The sequence below is a fragment of the Dipodomys ordii genome, unplaced genomic scaffold (genome assembly GCF_000151885.1).
Source record: "Dipodomys ordii isolate 6190 unplaced genomic scaffold, Dord_2.0 Scaffold76, whole genome shotgun sequence".
NCBI classification, from domain to species: domain Eukaryota; kingdom Metazoa; phylum Chordata; class Mammalia; order Rodentia; family Heteromyidae; genus Dipodomys; species Dipodomys ordii.
In genome coordinates this window covers 5,789,085-5,812,681 of record NW_012267292.1, presented here as the reverse complement: position 1 = coordinate 5,812,681, position 23,597 = coordinate 5,789,085, and the positions used below count along the sequence as shown (strand labels likewise).

The following is a 23,597-nucleotide window of genomic DNA, read 5'->3' as shown; positions in this document are numbered from 1 at the left end:
AGGGATGGGAAGGGGAAACAAAGGAAGAGGCAACAATGCTTGATAAGAAATGTACTCATTACCTTGCTCATGTAATTGTAACCCCTCTGTACAGTATTTCACAATAAAAAAAACCTTATTAATAAAAAATATTAATTTAAATAAATTCTGACTCTAGCTACCTAATATTAACACTAGTTCCATCTTACTTTTTTTAAATATCCTTAAGTAGTTGTGCAAAGGGGTTTTCATTAAACTCCATGTTAATTTCTTATTGGGGGAAATGTGTAGTTTTGGCTTTGCAACTCTTCTGAAAGCAAGCAAGTTCTTCAAAATGAAAAGACAAAACAGAGCACCACCACGAGCTCTACCTCCACCCCAAGACTATCACATCAGGAGCATCAGAGGACAGTTTGGCTGCACTTTACCACCGTGGCTGCAAACCAGGCTCATAAAAGTAAAACACTTGCTTTTTTTTGCACTCTGGAAGTCCGTTTCCTTGGTGGGAATTCTAGTTGCTAGAATCCCGTCTGCTCCTGCTGGCTGCTTCTTCCGGTGCCTTGCAGTAGGACACAATGCCCAATTCAAAGCCAAGGGCCTTGGTACCAAGGAGCCAGGTATGACAGGAAAGGCCCAGCTAATGTGGGCTTCTTTTTGGCTTTGGGCTTTTGTTGTGCTGATAATGGGGTTTGAACTCAGGACCTGGATGCTGCCTCTTAGCTTTTCTGTTTGTACTACCTGAACAATAGCTCCATGAACCACAACTCCACTTCTAGCTTTTTGCTGGTTAATTGGATATAAAGAGTATCATGGACTTTCCTGACTGGGCTGGCTTTGAACCAAGATTCTCAGATCTCAGTCTCCTGAATAGCTAGAATTATAGGCACGGGCCTCAAAGCCCAGCTTAACTTGGGTTTCATAGTTTGCTATCTGTACCAGTTGCCTTGCCACTATGGTTCCTGGTGGCAGTACTCTGAAAGTTCTCTGCTTTACTAGAGTCAGTAAAACATTGTTTAAGACCAATGAGCAAGCTGGGCCTGGTGGTGTGCATCTATAATCCCAGTACTCATGAAGCTAGGCAGAAGGATCACTAGTTTGAGGCCAGCCTCGACTATATGTTAGGACCCTGTATTCAACAACAACAAAAAATCAAATGTCAGAAGCACAACTATTCAATTTAGGTAATTCTTAATGGGAGAGATATACTTTAAATAACTTTCTAAAAGACAGTAAATTCAAATAAGTAGTTTTCAAGTGATGCAGTTGCTGCTTTGCTTTTGGTTTTGCTTTTGGTTTGTGATAGTCATAAGCCTTGAACTCAGGGCCTAGGCACTGTCCCTGAGCATTTTTGCTCAAGGAAAATGCTCTACCACTTGAGTCACAGCTCCACTTTCAGCTTTTTTGATGCTTAATTAGAGGTAAGAGTCTCACACATTCCTGCCCAGGCTGGCTTCAAACCCTTATCCTGAGATCTCAGCCTCCTGAGTAGCTAAGATTATAGGGTGAGCCACCAGTGCTTGGCTTGTTTTACTTTTTCTTTCTTTTCTTTATAGAAAGTTAATTCATAAATTCATTCATTTAGAGGTGGAGTTGCACTCTGTAGTCAAGGTGGTCTGGAATTCTCCATCCTCTGCCTCAGTTTCCTGAGTGCTGGGATTGCAGGCTCACACTGCCATGCCCAGCCCTATTAGAAATATTTTCTCTAGTTTTTTAATGTAGAATTAAAGAAGCTGATAGTTTACTAAAAACAGATCACTTACTAAAAATAAGACAACCATATTTTGCTCCAGATTACCATGTACTAAGAGTAGGGCACTAGGAAATAGGTGATAATTGTCCAAGTATCTTCCTACTTCCATGTGTCTTCTATATCTAAAGAAGCTGGTACTGTAAAATCGCAATGCAAGTCAAAGCAACAAATGTTCACCAAAATAAAAATATGCCCATGTATGACTATTTGTATGGTCTGTGTATAGTCTATTAGTCTATGAGCCTACTTCATGATTGAAGTTACATTATCTACAACAACGTATTACCAAACAATGTATGCTAGATTGGTGAAGTCAGTTAGAGACTTTGTGTGTGTGTGTATGTGTGTGTGTTTGTGTGTGTGTGAAATGAATTCAAACGTTTCCCATTTAGAAATAAATTGCTGCCTGTCATGGTAACTCCTTAGAATACAGACTAGCTTCAGACTTGCTTTGGCCTTTCCCTCTGTTCTGACTGCTTCTTCTAAAATCCAGATAACACTTGAGTGTCTTAATTGTCTATCAACATCTAAGGCAGAAGTAAAAGAAGTAAAAGAAAAACATAAATATAACATATAAAATAATAATGATGTACCGGCAACATGGCTCAAGTAGTAGAATGCCAGTCATGACAAAACAAACAAACAAAAACCCAGCCAAATAAAAGTACAAGGTCCTGAGTTCATGGCTTTATACTTTCAATAAAACCAAAAAAGGTATTAAAATGTAAAACACAGAATTATCAAGACATCTAGTGTCTCATTATTCTGTTTAGTGGCCTCAAAGCAGGAGCAATCAGGTCTGGTGTGTTCGTGTGAACACATCTATCAACAGCTTGGGTCTGTGACTTGCCGGTGGCCCCTGCCAGTCACTTAACCTCTATGAACTTGTTTCCTCTTTGGTAAGAGGATAAAAATAGCAGCTAGATTCAGTGCTAGAATCTAGTGAGATATTACAGATAATATCTTACCATATTGGTTGGCAATCAGCAAAGACTTACTAATTTCATTTTTATAACAAAATAGTTCCTATACTGTCATATTCTTTCCTGCATACCTCAAAAGCTTCATCCATGTCTTAAAGTTCTATACCACAAAGGTATTTTGTGTAATATTTATTCTGTAGGTGCTGGAGTGAAGCTCAATGCTAGACCACTGGCATAGGACATGTGATACTTAACACTGAAAAAAATAGTCTTTACTAGTTTACTAAAATGAATGCAAAAAAAGTTCCAAGCATCCCAGTCATAAATGCAAAATTTATTCCTGAAATAGCACAGCCATCCAAGACCAACACTGGGGTTCTTGCCTGTAACCCCAGGTATTCTAGAGGTGGAGAGATCCCAGGCCAGGCCAGTCAAAAATTAGTGAGTCTCTGTCTGAAAAACAAAATAAATAAATGAAAAGGACTGAGGATGTGCCTCAAGTTATAGAGTACTTACCTAGAAAGTGGGAGATTCTGAGTTCAATTCTCAGTATTAAAATACAGACACCAACACACAAACACACACACACACACAATACACACATACACACACACACACAATATACACATATATCAACACCAGGCAGGGGGAATAACTATATAATGCAAACATCATACAATTGAAAATATCAAAAGAACTGGATGTTGTTAATAACTCAATGTTCTTGACCAAGTCACACTACCTTTCTGACCCAGCTTTGATCTTGGAACCAATTTGGGGGTAGAGTTTCTTCTATTCCTTTGTCTCTATGTATAGAGAAAAGATCCAAGATGATGCCTGAAGCTCATCCTGTTCTTGATGCATTTAGTTGATTACAAAACACCAGTTTACTTGGTGTCCTGTGAAATAAGTGGCGAGAAATTCTGGCTGACTGGTGGGTTTGACAATTAATGGGAAAGGCCCTGGGCCTCAGCCCCTTGACCCATACCTATTGCTGAGGACACCACCTCTACTCCCCAAGAGCTCAAGCCGGAAATAACTGAATGAAGTCCTGGCTCACCATCCCCAGACACCAGGCCTCTGGGCAAAGGAACAGGAAGAGCTTGGAAATAGGTACAAGGGCCCTGGGGGTTATTTTAAGCAAGTGGTTCAACTTCTTGCTACATTGCTAGCTTCATTTTTGCCATTTTTCTCACCTGCAAAATGAGCCAAGCTTGGCCTTAAAATCTCTAGTCTCTCTATAAGATGGTGTTAATAAGTTATTTAAAATTTTTTCTAAGCTAGCCACCAGTGGCTTATACCTGTAATCCTAGCCACTCATGAGGCTGAAAGGATCATGGTTCAAATCCAGTCCAGGTAGGAAAGTTTGTAACACCTTTATTTCCAATTAGCCACCCAAATCAGGAAGTGGAGTTATTGCTCAAGTGGGAGAGTATCTTGAGCAAATGCTAAGGTACACTGCTTTTCAGCCTTGAGTTCAAACCAAACCCTAATACGCCTAGTACTGCTGCAAAAAAAAAAGGAAGAAAAAAGAAAGAAAGAAAGAGAGAGAGAGGAAGGGAGGGAAGGAGGGAGAGAACGAAGAAAGGAAAGAGAGAGAGAGGAAGGAAGGAAGAGAAAAGAAGGAAAAAATTGAATAATTTGTCCCTGTTCTTCCCCCTAACTTTGAGATAACCATTGTGTCATTTGGCTTCAATGGGTGAGTAGGCCTCCCCAAGCCCCAGTTACCTCCCTCACTCCACCCCTCGTTCCTAGCTTTACTACACTCTTCTTGCTTTTCCCAAATCAGTAAAGGCCATCTGTGTGGAGAGACAGATTTACTCAGACCCAAGGCCACCTATGCTTAGCAAAATTCATATTTTTCTAGAAGAATAGAAAGATTTTTGTCAACATCTACAATATAGTTTTTTTTGTGTTTTTGTTTTTGTTTTTTTGCTAGTGGTGGGGCCTGAACTCTGTGCCTGGGCGCTGTCCCTCAGCTCTTCAGCTCAAGGCTAGCGCTCTACCACTTGAGCCACAGAGCCACCTTGGGCTTTTTCTGTTTATGTGGTGCTGAGGAATCGAACCCAGGCCCTCATGCATGCAAGGCAAGCACTCTACCACTGAGCCACCTTCCCAGCCCCATACAATATAGTTTTTAAAACTCTAAACTTTATGATTTGGCACTTGGAATTTGGAGTGCTGAATTTCTCAGCTGTGCACTTATTTGACCCAGGGCATCCTGTGTCTGATACAATCACAGTTATCACACATTCTAAAAGGATGCTTCTGTTGAATCTGCCTGAGAACACTTGCCAGCACAGGTGGAGAAGAGTCTAAAAAGAGTCTGTTCTTGCTGTCCACTTCTAGGAAGCAGTCCTTGAAACCTACTGAGAAGCTGACATTCCCCCAACTACCCTGAGATTCTCTAACATTGAAAAATGCCATTGGGAAGAAAATCACATGTATCAATACAGCTTACTATTTTAAAGCATGTTTTATGAATTTTTTTTAAAAAAAATCTCGCTCCCTTACCATACAAACCAAAGGAGATCTCCAACTATTAATGCCCTAGGTAATTTTAATTTTATCATTTTTCCCCACCATCTCAGAGTGGTAATGAATTTGGTAGCAGAGCCTTGGTTGACATATAGTTTATCTCTTGCTAATAAAATAACCCATCTCTGTTAAGGTGCTAGTATTTAACTCCCCCAGAACTGAGAGTTTAAAAGATCAAGTGGCCTGCCCAGTCAATGGGACATCTGGAAGCTTTTGGCCCGAGGTAAAATCTTATGTACTTCTTTTTATCCTTTATTGCTTACAAAATAAGAGCTTTGCTTTGTAAGTGTTTCTTTCTTGATTGCATTATAAAAGTTCCCCCTCCCCACCATGGAGAGAAAGGGTTTGATGGTGGGTCTAGAAAGTGAGTCCCTTCTAGCATGTTCTTTGTTGTTTTCTAACAAATCTGAAATGGTTTCAGTGCTGACGATGGTTCCCAGGACTCTCTTCGGCCCCTCCCTGGTTTTTCTCCCACCTCCCTGGCTATTTCTCCTTGGCTCACCTCTTACTGGAAGAGTCTCCCGCATGACTCAGCCCTGAGACTCCCCAGTCTACAGCGTTCAAGACAGTCCATCAGAACCGATTCCCAATGGATGTCTTCGCCCCGACCGCCCTGCTGAGCTCAGAGCTTCCTACCGTCTGCCTTCCTGATTTCTCTGTCTGTATGTCTAATAGGCATCTCAAATTTAATATGCCCACAGCAAAACTCATGACTCTCCCAATTCATCTGTAATGCCAGTCTTCATCCCAGCTATGAGCAACAGTGATTACGCACTCAATAAGGTCAAAGCACAGAGTCACCCCTGAGTCCTCCATTTCCTCGCTCTGGAGTACTGTTGGACCCATTCGCAGTCTAGCCTGGTTTGGGGCTCACCCCTGTTTTCTGCTAACAGCCTGCTTCACCACATACCAGACTATTTGAACCTTCTCAATGGTTCCCCAAGCTTGTAATCCTTTCTCTGCAGCAAATGCAATTTCCTTAAAACAAAAATCATATTAAAATCTAGGCACTGGTAGCTCACACCTGTAATCCTAACTATTCAGGAGGCTGAGATATGAAGATCGTGATTTGAAACCAGGTCTGGCAGAAATGTTCATGAGACTCTTATCTCCCATTAGGTAGTAGAAAGCCAGAAGAGGAAGTATGGCTCAAGAGCTAGTGTTCCAGCCCTAGTCAAAAAAGCCAAATGAGAGCACAAGGCACTAAAGTTTGAGCTACAATACTGGCACAATAAACAAAGAAAGAAAGAAATATACATGTTTATATATACCGTTAAAATTGTTCAGCACTCTATTTTATCATCTCATTTTGTTTTACTTTTTAAAAATTATCTTTACATAGTTGTACAAAGAAGTTTCTTTCAATATATCATTTTATGGGTATAATACATCTTGATCAGTGTCACCCTCACTTCATTTTCTATTGGAGCAATTATCAATATCTGGAATTATTTAATTGCTTGTTTTCTTCTTTATTTTCTCTTTTTGTCTGTTAAATATCTGAGACATTCTTTCTGTTTCCTGCTGTGTCTTGGAAGCCTAGAGCCAAGAACTCAGCAATATCTTTGCACCCCAAATTTTCCCCTACCCTTTTCTGTCCTAGAGCCTCAGATACAAGTATCTGATTGTTTGACTTCGGTATCCTTGGGTTCTCAAGCACTGACAGTGGATAAATGGTAAAGGCAACTTTGCTTTTACCAGCCAAAATCTTTTGAAAGATGACTGGAAGCCAGCTAAAAACAAAAGGGTGTCAGGAAAATACAGAAAGGTAGTAAAAGGGGAGCTGAGAGGAAAACAAAAGGATCTGGATTTTGTTGAGAGAGATCAGGTAGTACCAAGGACTCTTTGTTAAAATAACCCAGACTTTGATAAACTAAGATGAAGCTGACCCAAAGTGAGTCTAAAAACCTGCTGAGCTCAAAACTGTCTATCTTTGCAAAGTTAAGTCACCCTATAGAGCTGTGCATCTGGGATATGGGTCAGTTTGAGATAGGGTGTGTGTATGTGTGTGCATACAAGAACAACTCCTATTTAAAAAGAGATGGATTGTATTTTACACTAAGAAATCAACAACAAACATTTCCCTATCAAATGGAAATGGAAATTTTCTGGGAATTATGCAGTATAAGTTAAAGCACCCAGGACTTTAAAGACAATCACTACTTCAAAACGATCTCATTCTGATATTTGAGTCATTAATAATGATGTATATGTCTTTATTTTTCAAGTCCTAGAGACATCCATCTCCTGTCAGTGCAGTGCTTCTCTGAATAACGGGATGTCAATAACTTCAACAAGGTTCAGAATGAAAATAATTCGGGGTAAGCCAGGTTCTAGTGGCTCATACCTGTACTCCTAGCTACTCAGAAGGCTAGGATCTGAGAACTGTGGCTTGAAGCCAGCCAAACAGGAAAGTCTGTGAGACTCTCATTTCTAATATACTACTCAGAAATGGCTAGAAGTGGCACTGTGGCTCAAGTGGTAGAGTGCTATCTTAGAGCAGAAGAAGCTTAGGAACAATGCTCAAGACTCGAGTTCAAGCCTCAGGACTGGCAAAAAAAAAAAAAGAAAGAAAAAAGAAAAAAATAAAAGAAAAAGGAACTCAGTGGAAGGATCGTATGTAAGAGTGTTCATGAGAATGCTGAGAGTTGTAATGCACGTCAATAATCCCAGCACTCACAGCACACTAAGACAGGAGAATCATGAATTTGAGGCCAACATGAGTGACATTGTGAGACCCTGTCTCAAAAAAAAATAATGCTTAGGTGCTGGACACCAATGGCTCATATCTGTAATCCTTGCTACTCTGGAGGTTGAGATCTGAGGATCTGGGTTCAAAGTTAGCCTGGGAAGAAAAGTTCATGAGACTCTATTTCCACTTAACCAGGAGAAAAAAGCCAGAAATAGAGATATGGCTAAAGTGGTAGAGTGCCAGACTTGAGTGTAAAAGCTAAGTAAGAGCATGAGTTCAAGCCTTGTTACTGGCAAATACACACAACACACACACACACACACACACACACACACACACACGCATACCCCCCACACACGCACACACAATCCTTTTTGTCAGAATAATCTTCCATGTCTTTCACATATACTGACCTTTACCACCTTAGATCATAGCCACCCAGTGATCTTCTCACATCCCTCACCCCCATTCCTACCATGTGTACACCACAAGGTCCAATAGACCATTGTGTCTCCCTCCTTATCACCATGATCTTCCTAGGTATTTAGCACCTACCAAGGTTTTTCATCATGTCTGTTTCCTGGTCTGTGTCCATAACAATATCAATATGACACAGAGTTGGTCAAACAGAAATTATATAGGGAGGATCATTGTAATTCAGACACTTATTTCCCACTTAGCAGCAGATGCAGCCCTGATGACTCACAGGCCGGGGCCTCATTCCCCTTCATCGGTCACTCTTGTTTTTTGGGTGTAGATAGACGGGCACTCTTTTCTCTCAAGTGCTGTGGCACTTAAGGTTAACAATGAGAAACTTTGGAAAGATATTTTTGACATTCATTAGGGTGAATGATGGGTAAAGGACGTGGGAGAAGGAAACTCCGTAAGATTCTGCAACAATCATTGGAGACTCAGAACAAAGATTACCTTCATTTTCAACAACTCAAGAAAATAACCAAGTTAAGCCCAAGGTAGACTCCTCAGTTACATTGATTCTTCTTTCCCCTGCCCACTCCAGGCTCCCAGTGGCTTCTACATTAGGAGGCTAGAAGCATTGTAAAGTAAACATCTGGACACACTGATAGTAAACACAGGGGCAGTGTCTTACAAAACTAGCCACAGAGCAGGAAACTAATCTTATCAGAGTCCTGGAGGCCACAGTTCCACAAACCATGTCGATAAATGTTGTGTTGCTGTGCACACATATGTTTTCTTTCTATCTAGTGTATGCATCCTGTTTTGAGAAAGCCACTATAGACAGTTCCTAAAGACTTATTCCTCATAGACAAGATCATGATAGACGTTTATCTTAAGAAATAAGAAGTGAAGGAGTCCACAGAAAACACATGTGTATTTATATTTATTTTCTTTTGCTTCTTCATTTATGATTTTTTTCCTGTGTGTTTGTATGCGTTGTTAGGAATTGAACCCAGGATCTTGAGCAAGCTTGGCAAGTACTCTACCACTGAGCCATAAGCCTAATCCCTATGTGTTTTATTATTATTATTACGTTAGAGTCAGAGTCTTGCTATATTGGTTGCCCAGGTTGGTCTTACGTTCCTTGACTCAAGCATTCCTAATGCTTTAGCCTCCTGAGTATCTGGGACTACAGGCCACCATACCTGGCTGTAGCACTTATTTTAATTTTTTTATGATCATAGAATGGCTACCTGGAATTCAGTCTTTCTTGTGTTGTAGTCTGTATATCACAAGAATCACAATCTTATGTCAATGCTCTGCTCTTATATAATTGTAAAAGAGCTTAGTTTGGAATTTAATAAAATAACAATATGCTGTTCTGTTTGTTGTTTGTTCTACTGCTAGAAATCAAACCTAAGGCCTTGTTCATACTCTCTCTCTCTCTCTATACACACACACACACACACACACACACACACATATATATATATATATATATATATACACACACACACACATATATATACCATCAGCCAACTCTGGGACCCATAGTCAAGTTTTCCTTAGATTCTCAGAGATGCTTATTGCTCAAGAAAGCTGTGTTCTAACACCACCTTAAAAACATATTTCCCAGAGCCAGGCACTAGTGACTCACACCTGTAATCCTAGCTACTCAGGAGGCTGAGATTTGAAGAACACAGTTTGAAGCCAGGCTGGACAGAGAGGTTCATAAGACTCCTATTTCCAATAAACTACTCAGAAAAGGTTGGAAGTGGCACAGAGACTGAAGTGCTAGTCTTGAGCACCAAGAGGCTCAGGGTCAGAGTCCAGGCCCTGAGTTCAAGCCCCAGGACTGGCAAAACCAACCAAACAAAAACCCATACTTCCCAGTATACATTGATATACACAGAAAAGAATTGCAGCTGGATGTGGTGGAACTCCTCTAGTCCCAGCTACAGGGGAGGCTGAGGCCAGGAGGATCACTTGAGACTGGGAATTTGAGACCAGAGCCTGAATGACATAGTGAGAGCCAAAAACAAAAGGCAGGGATTTAGGCAGTGGGATTGGCTCAAATCTCACTTTCCTACCTATTTCTATTACTATCAGAGGAACTCTCAAGTATGCAAATAATACAGAATGTAGAATCTTTACTCCTAATGTAGAATCTTTACTCCTTTACTCAAAGGAACAGAGAATAAAACTTAATTTTTCACAAATCTCACTGTATTACAAATATAGAAAGAAACATGCCAATGCAAATTCACGAATTACTAGATCCTTTTCTTGAAGTTTAGAGGCAAATTTGAGTATGAGGCAGGATTAACTGCACCTTTCAATCCAGGATTCTGGTATGAACATGGCAACCACTCTCAAGTATGGGCCTGATCATGACAGTGTGGAAGTGGGTTTGGAAAGCAAAATATTATGTCAGCAGTTTTCTCTTTCATTTATTCTCCCTTATCAAAACTACCTTAAAAAAAACTCAGAGGCCTTATTAATAAAAACAGAATAACTGCATTTGGAAGGCCCAAGAGCTTTATGTTTGGGGTTTTAAAAAAATTCTTCCCATTGCCTTTAGGCAGACATGTTGGAGAGTGAGTTTTCCTTGCAGAAACCTTCTTAACAAATCTGAGGTTTGGAGTTTCGGCAAAGCTCAGTTACTACACACATAGACTGGAGCTGGATCCTTATAAAGAGAAAAGAGGCCACAAATACAATTCCATCAGTAGTTTAGGCCTTCCGTATAATTCTTTCTTTCTCCTTTCTTTCTTTCTTTCCTTCCTTCCTTCCTTCCTTCCTTCCTTCCTTCCTTCCTTCCTTCTTTCTTTCTTTCTTTCCCTCCCTCCTCCCTTCTCCCTCTCCCTCTCCCTCTCTCTCTTCCTCTCTCCCTCCTTCCCTGTCACCCTCTTTCCCTCCCTCCCCCTTCCTTCCTTTATTTCTCTCTATCTCTTCTTTTCTCCTCTCTCTCTTTTTTTCTCTCTCCACAATATATCTTTTCTTTCTGCTTGTAACAAGGCTTGAACTAGGCCTTCATGATCCTACTTGGCTTTTTCACTCAAGACTTGGACCATGCTGCTTGAGCCACAGCTCCACTTCTGGCTTTTTCCTGATTAAAGATAAGGATCTTACAGATTTTCTTGCCTGGACTGGTTGCAAAGCAGAATCCTCAGATCTCAGCCTCCTGAGTAGCCCCCTGAGTAGCTAGGGTTATAGGTATGAGCTACCAATGCCTTCTTCCTGATTAGTTCTATTCTCAAAAATCCCTTCAAATGTCTCCTTTCATAGAACTTCTTTCTTCTAAATATGTTTAACAATGAAAACAGCCAGCAGAGCAGACAAATTGGTAAATATATGGGTGGATGTGCATAGAGAATATATGCAAAAGCCACACCAATTCATATAAATGATTTGTAAATCTTTAGATATTGATATCCACAAATCTCAGCCAGCCATTGCTTATGATTTATGTGTTTTAAGATTTAAAAAAAGAGAAAGAAATAATCACTTCCTACAAATTCTCACAGACAGGATGCATGTTACATAGGAACAACAAATATAGTATGAAAAAATAGAAAGGAGCTATAAAAAATATAAGGAAAGGATATGAAATTAGGAAGAAAGAGAATACACTAGAAGATGCTTCTAAACTGGCCTGTTGCTGGAAGTGCCTCTTTTTCTTTGCTGGCAAAGACATCTCTGGTATACTTACACTTCACAGAGTCTACCAGTGCCCTCAAGTTTTTGGAAGGCTATAAGCCATCAGCCAGGGCCTGGCCTGGGGAGAGCTGATGCGAATCCTATGGTGTATCAGTTACATGGAGCTCATGAGCATTGCCCATCTGCCCCTGGAGTGAGCACCTTCTTGAATTTTGCAACTTGGGCATGCCATTTCCTTCAGTCTGACCAACTCAGTCACTACTCTTTGGTCCACATAAAAGTAGGAATTGGTAGATTACCTCCCATGATCAAGATAGCCCAGTGAGCTGCCGTAGGGGACTCTTTCCAACTGCTTTGAGTCAGGCCTGGTCAACTGTTTTGAGAGTCCAATGTTTTGGCTCTTCTTGGCTCTAAAACATGGATTCAGTGCAGGCAAACAACATGATTAGGCTCAGATCCTACATAAACCACCAGCTATGAAAGGGTAGACTTCCTACTCTCCACTCTCTCATAGTCCCAACCTAGAGCCACAAGGAATCTGGCTGGAACTGACACCACTGCTGGTTCAGGAATTGAGGGTGTGGGTGCTGGTGGCAGTTCTCATTTCCTTTATCTGCTTCAACATTCATGTGAGAAGCAGCAGCAGGAGGGTCTAGGGCTTTTCTCACCTCAGGTTTCAGTTCCTTGGGTGCCTGGTATAGGAAGCTGGGCACAATAGTCCTGTGCCAGATGCTTCTATGTAACACTCCTAGAGCTCATCTGATACCCCATTCCCAGGGACCCAAGAAAAGGGAGCAAGAAGAAATGGCAGCTCTTTGAGGAGAAAGGCCTCGGAGCCTTTCCTAGCATTCCTGGGATTCTTTAAGATACTCCCCTTCTGAAGCAATATGCAAAGTAAGTGTGAGCAAGAATGCAGGAGGGAACAAACACTTTCAAGAGGGAAATTATCAATGAATGGCTAAGCCTGTGTGAAGCCCTTGGTCCAGATTTAAGCCCATTTCTTCCTTTCTTTTTCTTTTCTTTTCTTTTCTTTTTTTGTGTGTGTGTGTGTGTGTGTGTGTCAGTACTGGGGCTTGAGCTTAAGGCCTGGGGGATGTCCTTTAGCTTTTTGGCTCAAGGTTAGCCTGCTACCACTTGAGCTACAGCTCCACTTTTGGCTTTTTGGTGATTAATTAGAGATAAGAGTCTCACAGATTTTCCTGCCCAGGCTGGTTTTGAACTGTGATCCTCAGATCTCAGCATCGTGAGTGTGTGTGTGTGTGTGTGTGTGTGTGTGTGAGAGAGAGAGAGAGAGAGAGAGAGAGAGAGAGAATCCCAGTTTTTGCCTGAAAGAATGTGATGGCTTCTATGGAAGAGAATCATGGAAAGGTGCTTTACATAATTGACTTGTGGCTGGGACAGAATCTAGTCTAAGATGCCCCAAATGGGTACTCCTACCCATGCTTGGTGATCCAACAAGGAGATCACATAAAGGTTAACACCTGAACTGAGTGTATTCATTCATTTTTCTCATTTTCTTATTCAAAAAATACTCATTCAAGTGATGGATACAGTGCTATAATTGTTTTAAGAATGGAGCTGAAGGGCTGGGAAGTTGGCTCAGTGGTAGAGTGCTTGCCTTGCATGCCTGAGGCCCTGGGTTCGATTCCTCAGCACCACATAAGCATAAAGAAAAAAGCTGGAAGTGGCACTGTAGAGCACTAGCCTTGTGCTGAAGAGCTGAGGGACAGCGCCCAGGCCCAGAGTTCAGGCCCCACAATCGGACCCCCCCCCAAAAAAAAAAAAAGAATGGAGCTGAAGCTAGGAGGAAAATGGTCTACAAGTAGGCTGAATCACTGATAATATTTTAGGGCTAAACAAAGCTTCATAAGCTTCATAAGCTCTCAATTCTTACCCTAAGTCTTTCTGAGGCTTCCAACATTTCTTCTGTCTAGGGCCTACTCAGAATTGCCTGTTAATGCTTACAACAGCCAGTGCATTGCCTGAGGGCACTTGCTAGCAGGTTGGTCGGTAGGAGCTGCCATGGAGAAAAGCGTCACCAGTGACAGATTCCCCTCCCCCCCACACACATACCCTGGGGCTCTCTCCTGGCATGCCTGAGGCTGGCTGTAGCAGGATGGATGATCTAATCCAGCTAGCCTGCCTTGTTCAGGATGTAGGCTGCAGACAGTCCTGCAGCCTCTGTCCACTGTACAAATACAGGACACCCAAGTGGAAGGGAATGCTGAATGGCAGGCACCTTGTGGGTATGCAGTGGTCTGTGACCGGAAGGTTTGCTGGAAGCAATTTACAGAGGAGGCCTTAGAAAACCACCTGGATGGTTATTGTAAATTAAAAAAGGAAGAGATGCCACATTTGGGGGAATAATTTTTAATACTAGGTTTATGGTTGGGTACATATGATAGTCATTATAGCTTATTTAACTCTGAAATTATCTGGGCCCCTCAACTCTCATGGGACTGTAGGAATCATGGGTTAAATTTTAAAAACAATGTCAGAGAAAAGATGATAGGCTTTTCCTTGAGGGGAATATATGCAAACAAAAGGGGGGAAAAAAAGATCCAACTCCCCCAAGGAAAGATTTTTCTTGTCTTTTCTATTGGCGGTATCTTCTGTAAAGTGTAGGAACTCAGGAATTCATCCAGCACGCAGTTTGGTTACTCTGCTAGGCTATTGGGCCCCTCGGTTTCTGCAATTCCAGTTGTGCCTTTTCTGTCGGGTTGTTTTGGAGAGAGTCCAAAGGCATTCTGAGCTCAAATCTCTGAGGCTTCCACTTCTTCGGAGCCGAACGTGTCATCAGGAGCTCGGTGTCTGTGAGTGAGTTACATCGAACAGCTGCACAGTACCCACCACCCTCTCCCCAAGGATGACAGCTTTGCAGAAGAGGGCGTTGTAAGCATTCCTGAGCAAGCCAGCTAATCTGGAGGCCTTGCCTGCTGGCTGGGGGGCTACTTCTCCGAAGGCTCCCTCCGGAATTACAACATTATACAGCCCTTCAGAGAAGCAGCTTGGACATCGAGGGGCTGGGCTGGGCTGGGGGAAGGACCACAGGGGTGAAAAGGAAATTTAGTTGGAGGGGGATTTCTTGGGGAAGGGGAGAGAACAAGATAGCATTAGCTGTTCACAGGAAGTAAAATGGGAAAGCAAGGGTTCTTTTAAATGAGATGCCGCCCGATTTGGAAGTGGCAGGAGGAGATGCACCAGACTGTGAGAGCAAATGTAAAGACTCCTATATGTCAACACTCTGAAGTTTATTATTATTATTATTATAAAGGTGATGTACAGAGGAGTTACAGTTACTTAAGCCAGGTAATGGGTACATTTCTTTGGGGATAATAATGTCCCTTCCCTCAGTGTCTCCCAGTTTTTCCCTCTCATGCCCTCTGAAGTTTTGTTCTGGCCTTTTGGTGGCCTTTCCTGGTTCTTTAAGTGTGTCTGGGTTCTAAAAGTATGGAACCCACAGGACACGTGGCTCCCTGATTCAAGTTCTATTTACTGCTTTGCACCTGTTGGCTTCTGCCTCCTCCTGGAGGAAGCTATGATGCTTTGTCAAGGTCTTGTCAAGATCTGAACAGACCTTTGGCCAAAGCTTGCCTCTCATTTGCTGTTTTACTAGGAAGACCCAGGGAGACTACCTTGCCAGAATATTTTTATTGTGTGTGTGTGTGTGTGTGTGTGTGTGTGTGTGTGTGTTTGTACTGGGGTTTTAACTCAGGGCCTAGGTACTATCCCTTATGGCTGGTGCCTTACCACTTTTTTTGCTGGTTAATTGGAGATAAGAGCCTTATGGACTTTACTATTCTGGGTGGCTCCAAAACCTAGATAATCAGATCTCAGACTCCTAAGTTGCTATGAGTACAGGCATGAGTCACTCATAACTTACTTCTTGCTATGAAATTTACCTATAGATTAGGGGTACTTGTGTCTCTTTCACCCAAACACAACAGGTCCTATTGTCTAGCAGCTAAACCTATCTGCTCTGATATGGTATTAAAAAAAAAAGTCATTTTCCCATTGATTTTTTTAGGAAGATAGAACTTTGGAAAAATCCATCACACAGCCACATGATCAACCTAAAATAATAGCAAAAAGCATTTAAACATGAAAACTAAGTTGAAGAATGACATTGTGTGTGTGTTAGAACTTCGAACAAGAAATTCCTTACTTTTATACCAATCTCATTGTCCATCACTCTTTTAAAATGGAGGAATTCATTTATACAAAATCTTGTCAATCTGCCTTGAAGTGTAAAGGCTTATAGGAGCTATCAAAATTTTTTGTTTTATTTATTCCTTACAGCAGAAGAAAAATCAATGGCTTCTTGGGAGTCAGACATAAATGAGTTATACAGGCCACTGACATGGCGGACCAAACTTTATAACAACCACATTTACTGCTGTCAGGCCAGGGGCTTCCGTGGCGCCAGCTGTAATTATGGCTGATCACCTCTAATTCAGAGCTGCCTGCCTTGATAAAGGTGTCACTGGAAGCCACCGTGGCATCAGCATCAATTGAGGATGTCAAGCTGGAGGGCAGCCTGCTGGAGAAAGCTCTTCCTGGCCCCAGCTCTGGGGTCATGCAATCTGTTGGGCAAATCTCGCTTGTTCATTCTTCATTCTCTGTGCATTAATGGTTCCTTAAGCTGTGGTTTAGATTCCAAGGCACTCAGATGAATAGCTCTGACCCTTAGAAGAGATCTTTTCATGAAGCCAAGAGCTTTCCCCAAAATCAGACTGAAGAAGTCAAGCTCCACTCTGCTTTGCAAAAGTGCAAGCACACAAATGCTTGCATTGCTTACCTGATGCACTGGACACAAATGTGATTGGCGTTAATAGACTGTAACAAAAACTGTAATCATATCAGGGAGAGGGAAGGTAGTGAGTGAATGTGGGGAGGGGTGTTGCAACCTCATGCTTTCCTTCTGCTTTTGTGGTATGAAAACAGTGGATAGCAAACTTCTCATTTTCAGAAAATTATTTTTTTGAAGGAGGTTGCAAAGGGTAAGGGGAAATGGAAAAGTGAGAAATAGTAGGGCTAAAGAAGTAATGACATTAAACAAGGAGCTGGTAGCTCATGCTGGTTTTCCTAGCTACTCAGGAGGCTGAGACCTGAATATTTTGGTTCAAAGCCAGCTCTGGCAGAAAAGTCTGTGAGACTGTATCTGCAAGTAACCAGAAAAAAAAAATGCAGAAGTAGAGGTGTGGCTCAAGTGTTAGAGTGCCAGTCATAAACAGAGAAAGCTAAGAGAGCATGAGGCCGTGAGTTCAACCATCAATACCAGCACACACACACACACACACACACACACACACACACACACACACACACACACGGGAAACACTGATCACAATGCATTGTACTCATAAATTGGCATGTTAAATCGAAAACCTTTTGTACAACTACTTAAAGATGATTTAAAAAGTTTTATTTAAAAAGCCATGCTCACCAAGTAGTTAACTGTCCTGTGTGTGCCAGTCAGCTGGTGGGGAAGGGTGATGTGAAGGGTAGAATTTAACAATCAAAAGCATCCCTAGCATTTGTGAAAAATTATATCTGACTGCCCACCTCCACTGGTTTTCCTTGCTCTACAATTAAGGAAATATAGAAACTATTTGTTTTCTTTGGACCCTGGGACCCTGATAGACAGTTCCACCTCAATCAGCATCCCTGCAACAAGTTCAGGAAGAGGTTAGCCTGTCTTTTATTTTGGAGAAGGGGCATGTGTTACTCCTGTCCTTTTGGACAGAGTACAGAGCAGAATGTCAGCCTCCAAAAGGCAAGGTTCCTTTTTGCTTGAGTGCATTGAAGAGCCACCGGTGCCGGTCAGTGGAGAGTAACACTGATTCCACAGTCCTTGATGTCTACAGTCACAAAAGCATGTTTGGACCCGAAGTGGTTTTGTCCTTGCTGACAGGCAGATCATATGAGAGAACTCTGGAGGGGAGATGGTTGGCATCCTACAACAGAAAATCCCATCCTGCTCCAGGAAAGAAAGGCCTTGGGCAATGGAAACGCTGTCACCTGGTTCTGAGCTCAAGCTTGCCAAGGCTGGTAACTGGAGTTGGTTTTTCCTACTTCAGCCCTTCCAACCTGCTCTCACTCCCTGCTTCCCCTTCTCTAGTGCATCTTCATTGTTAGTTCCCTTTCTTCAAATGCAGAGTGCTTTATAAAATATAGCTCATCCCCCCTACCCCACCCTCTACACACCATCAGGACCACTCCATTCCAGACTGCTGAACTCCAGGGTCCCTCTGTGAAATCTCAGATGGCAAATACTGGGCCATCCCGAGGCAGGACTGTTTCCGACTCTGTTTACCCGTTTCTAAGGGCAATTACACCACGAAGGCTCCCTGAGCCTGGAACTCAGCCTGGGGGTGTTTTGGTTACATTGAAGTTTTTGCCTCAGTTCTGCCAGATTTAAATGGTGACTTCACCAGCACTGAGCTAAAAAGGAGAAGGGGGAGGAAGGAGGGTGAGCCCAGGAGAGAGAGAGAGACAGAGAGAGAGAGAGAGAGAGAGAGAGAGAGAGAGAGAGAGAGCGCAAGCTAGCTAGAGGGAGAGAGCCAGAGCTAGGCGCTAAAGAAGGGCCAGCACATTACATCATTGTTGGCCTGGAATCAAATGGGAAGGATATGACTCACTCAAGCTAGTTAAGCTTTGGCTCAAATTCTACACACACTCATTCCAGCGCTCCCATGTCCTGCACCTCAGGAGGGAATTCAGCCTCAGTGATGTCCATGAGGTTTGTTTTTAATTTTATTTTCTTTTTCTTGATTTTAGAGATTTTTCCCCCACCCCTACTGCTTTCTATATGTGAGACTTCATCTTCCTCTCCTCTTCTCTTCTTTATTCTGCCCCTTCTCGCCTTTCTGCCCGTCTTTGTTTCTCCACTTCTTCCTTCTTGTCTTTCCCCAGCCCCTCTGCTTCTCTTGCTCTGAACAGGCATTTCTTTTCACGTTGATCAGAGGATTTAGTTCTAGTGTAGAGACTTGAATGAGTTGAACAGAGGCCAGACTAGGCAAAAAAAAAAGGATAAACAAAAATGCCAAGCAAACCAACGCCACGAGAAAGCGAGAGAGAGAGAGAGAGAGAGAGAGAGAGAGAGAGAAGAGAGAGAGAGAGAGCGCAGCCACAAATTAAAAAAAAAGTACAACGAAGCGAGAAAGAGCAAACTCCTGGGGAAGTTTCTTTGCTTGCGGTGTCGCTCCTAATCGGAGGAGACAGGGAGAGAGTTAAAATGCAGGGACCAATCGCTTGAATGGTGATGTAATGCAAGAACCACTGGGTAGTTAAGTAATGTGAGAGCCAGGGGGTCAGGGTTGCAAAGCATTTACCTGCTCTCAAGGGGTTTTCAGTTTATTATCAATTGCAGTGACTGTAACTGGCTTCAGACTGCAATTTCTAATTATTCACAGACATCCCCCCTTTTTATCTTTTATTATTAAAAGTAAAACTATATTAGTATATTCTTTTAAAACGTTATCGTAACTCTCCAACAGGATATAGTCTGTCTCCCCTATTCCTGCCACTCTTTCTCTCCCTTCCTCTCTTAAATAGCTCCAAAATTTGTCTTCATAAAAGATAGGAGGGATGATGGGTGGGTGGGTGGGTGTTGGGGCTTTCTGAGTGTAATTGCAAAATTGCAACTACCTGGAAAACCTTGATGTTTTGTCTGGAGGAGGAAGAGTTCATGATTCTGCTACTGTGTTTATTAAGCATTGATACTGTATGTTTTTAAAGAAATACACGATGACTCTCCCAAGTAGCTCCAGCCTTTCATTTATTCTTTGAGCTAAGGTTCGTGTGATTGTGCATTTGCTCCAGAATTGTAACTTTCTGCGGCTTCATGTGACACGGTACTTGATTCAGTGCTTTCTTGAAGACTTTGATAATATGCTGTGGCAAGTTGGGAGGGAGGCAAACATTTCCTTTTCTTGATTGATTCGTCTTAAAAACAGCTAGTTCATATTTGGGATGATTTAGTGAGGGAGCCAATGATGTGTTCAGAGCGCTTTAAGGGTATCTCATTTCTGAAGAGAGACAGGAAAGAAACTTTTGTGTTTCAAAATTCTTCCCATTTCTGTGTCCATGAAATAGATTTTGTATTGTGATACACAATCTGGATGCAGAGTTTTGGCAAACAATTTGGCAGTTTTTGTTACAAGCCAAAGCCCTCCAAAAGGAAAGCATGCCCCGACTCCTGTGTGTTGCAGAACTTTTCCTGGACTTAGTCTTGGTTCTCAGATAGCTGGATGCATAGTGAAGCATGAGACACATCTCGGAGAGGAGTTTATGACACTTAATGAATATTTTAGACGGGCTTACTAATGACTTTCTAATGGGTCTTCTCCCTTCCCTCCTTTTTTGGGGTAGAGGGAAAAGGAGAGTGAAGGAGGCAACGTGTTTGTGGGAAAGTGGGAGGTAGCATGATGGGGTGGAAAAGGAGAATTCAGAGAGTTTAATTCTGAGCTTGACCTTGATTGAGCCCATCATTTAAACCTTCCAGGGTGCATTTTGAAACCATGGATAGAAAAGAGGGGACTGCAAACCCCTCCCCCACACATGAAACCTGCCTAGATAATCTCTGAAGTTCCTGCTCTAAAAAGCGCTGTGTCTGTGTCTATGCTTCATTTAAAAAAAGATGCTAAAAAGGTATTTGGCATGGCTTTTCAGGGAAAGATTGTTTACATCCAAGTCTAATTCATTCCTTAAAGAAATGGAAGAGGAAGGGTAAAGAGGGATTTATCTTTTCCTACTTTAAAGGTGTTGAGTTTCTGTTTTTTACTTTTTGGCATGAAGATTCCCTCTGTGGGAAATTCTTAGTGTCAAATACTGCAGGTGAAGAGAACTCAGTGAGACATACTTACCTAGGTGAAGCTGTCAAAGAGTGATGGAGGTGCCAGAGCCAGGTGCCAGTGGCTCATACCTGTAATCCTAGCTACTCAGGAAGCTGAGGTCTGGGAATTGCAATTCAATGCTAGCCCCAGCAAGAAAGTACATGAAACTTACTTCCAACGGATCACAAAACAAAAGCCAGAAATGGAGGTGTTGTTCCAGTAGTAGCATACCAGCCTTGAGTGAAATAGCTAAAGGACAGGTTCTAGGCCCTGAGTTCAAGCCTCAGCGCCGGCACAAAAAAAAATTAAATTGATAGGAGACAGAAAAGAATGCACCTGTGCAATAAACTTTGGAGAAGTTTCTAAACATCCTTCAGACTCATAAAATGATATTAGATTGCCGGAGATATCTGTACTTTGGTAGCTCATATGATACAGAGCAGTGTCCATAAACAATTTATTCTTCAAGGTACTGTGTGACACCTTGACATATTTCTATAATTTTAATAAAAAGCTCTTTTTTGTTTTTTGTTTATTCTTTTTTTTTACTCTAGTTGGATTTTATTTATCTGTTTCCACACTAGGAATGGAACCCAGGTTTTTGTGTACACTAGGTTCCAAATACTAAAGAGGGGAGCATCACCTTTTTAAATGAAATCAAGACTGATCTAAAAGATCTTGAAAGCCAAAATTGCACATACACGTTAGATAATTTTCCAGAAAAAAAATCTTTCTGTTTTTCAGTCAAATTCCAATGTAGCAGTTCTTTGTACCAAGACTTGATCTATTAGTGACTTCATGGCAAAGCATACTTGTATGTATTTAGGGACAGGCAAATCTCAGAATTCTGCCAGTTTATGAAGAGAGAACTTCTCCAAGGTGAATAAAACAAAACCCAACCCAGGGTGAAGGTTATTAGTCATTGTGCACAGCTTGACGGGTGCCAAGTGTGTGCTCAGGACTCTTCAGGCATAGAGAGGGCATGAGTGCTTATTTTAGAGCATTACCATTCGTGCTGACTTGAAGGAGAGCTGCTCAACCGTCATCAGAAATGCTCTACTTGGGAGGGGTAGAGAGGCAGCCAAGGGATGCTGATTGATCGTGTGTCCTCTGCTGTGCCAGCTGATGCCAGGTGACTCTTCTGTTACCTTGATTTGTCATGGGTCCTCAGGGCAACCTAAATGGCTAGAAACCAGTAATGCCACTGTATGATGACTATTCTGTTTTGTTTTCTTTGGGGATTTTTGTTGCGATTGTTGCTCATTAATTGAAAAGTCTGACCAAAGGATGATAGACTCATAGACAGTGGAAGACATAATTTGGAGAGATCTCTTCTTGCATCCCTTGCTCGGATTCTCCCAGTGATGTCTTGTCACCCCATGGTACAGAACCACACAAGAGGTCTGGGTGCCAGTGGCTCAGACCTGCAATCCTAGCTGCTCAGGAGGCTGAGATCTGAGGATCGTGGTTCAAAGCCAACCCAGGAAGGAAAGTCTGTGAGACTCTTCTCTCCAATTAACCACCTGAAAACCAGAAGTGGCGCTGTGGCTCAAGTGGTAGAGCACTTACAGTGAGCTGAAGGGCTCAGGGACAGTGCCCAGGCCCAGAGTTTAAGACCTACAACACAAGATATGGGAAAGGGTACAACCAACTGCCCATGCTCAGCTCTTCCCAGTTCTGCTTGCACTGGCTTGTATGTTTGTGTCCTTTTCATCCATGTGAAAGCTTAGGATCACACTTGCCAGCTCACTGTAAGTCTCATTTATCATCCATGGCAAACATTCACCGCCATCAGAACTTGGTAAGAAAGAGACTTTGAGGCTGGGCCTGTCCATGGCACTCTCCAGATGGCCAGTTGTGGGATTCTGGTGACATTATCCTTGTTTTCCATTCTCTTAGGGCAGGTGCTCAGCGGCAGCTGTGACTTCTGTTGGCAGGCGAAAGAGGAGGAAGGGCCTTGGTGACACTCCAAAAGAGACATAGGTTTCTGCCTCTGTCTTCCAGGCATAGTGCAAAAACAATGCTGGAGTCCATGGCTACAGATAGCCATAAGTCATTGCTGAACTTGGCAATCTTCCTCTTCACTGTCCCCTGATTCTCATGTAGGAAACATGTATGGAAAGAAGGAAGGGGAAGATATAAGGGAGACAGGTATCTACTGATGGGTGTGAGTCTCCTGCAAAGATCATTGTCTGTATAGTTAAAAGACTGGGGTTCAAATCACCCAATCGACTAGCTGTGTGACTTTGGCAAGCCATTCAGCCTCTCTAGGATATGGTTTCCATTATCTCTGTAAACTCATCAGACCTATCTTATGGAGCACGAGGAAGAGAGGAATGTGGATAGTGAGAACATTGGAGGAAGCACGGGGGCTGGCAGCGCAGGACCCTCCTGGCATTAGTCCCAGCTGCAGGTGTTGTCTCCCTGGACCCTAAGTGGAGTGTTACTTGTTCCTGGTATCTCTCAGTCCTCTCCTTCCTCTAGTGTCTCTTCTGTGATAGGCTTTATTCTTATTCTAGCAATCAAGTAGATCTTAAATCCCATCAAATACTAGCCATGAAGAAGTAGACAGGCAATGCTGGTTAAAGTGAGATGAGGATTCTCACCAACAAACTCTGCCATATTTCCTGTCACCTGAGTGAAAAGCAAGACCCAGCATAAAGCAGCAAGGGAAAATGGCCTGAGAGTGCCCTTTCATGCTTATCCAGGGTTTTGTGAATGAGAAGATGTAAGGATTTAATTCAGCCATGAGAACTGGATCCAAGTCCTCTCTTAACCAGAAGTTTGTTTGTATCATAGCA

General features: G+C 42.3%; 1 protein-coding gene across 2 annotated transcripts in view; it reads left to right on the top strand.

Annotated features, from left to right (window-relative positions):
• Creb5 (cAMP responsive element binding protein 5) overlaps positions 1-23,597 on the top strand; it is a 407,169-nt gene that overhangs the window by 243,080 nt on the left and 140,492 nt on the right. Inside the window, exon 1 of one of the 2 annotated variants that reach the window (XM_013024414.1) lies at positions 18,481-18,701. The exons of the other annotated variant lie outside the window; for it this stretch is intronic. Within the exon in view, the coding sequence (XP_012879868.1) occupies positions 18,655-18,701 (47 nt within the window). The 5' untranslated portion in view covers positions 18,481-18,654. Of the gene's footprint in view, positions 1-18,480; positions 18,702-23,597 lie in introns of those variants that run through there. 2 annotated transcript variants of the gene reach the window in all.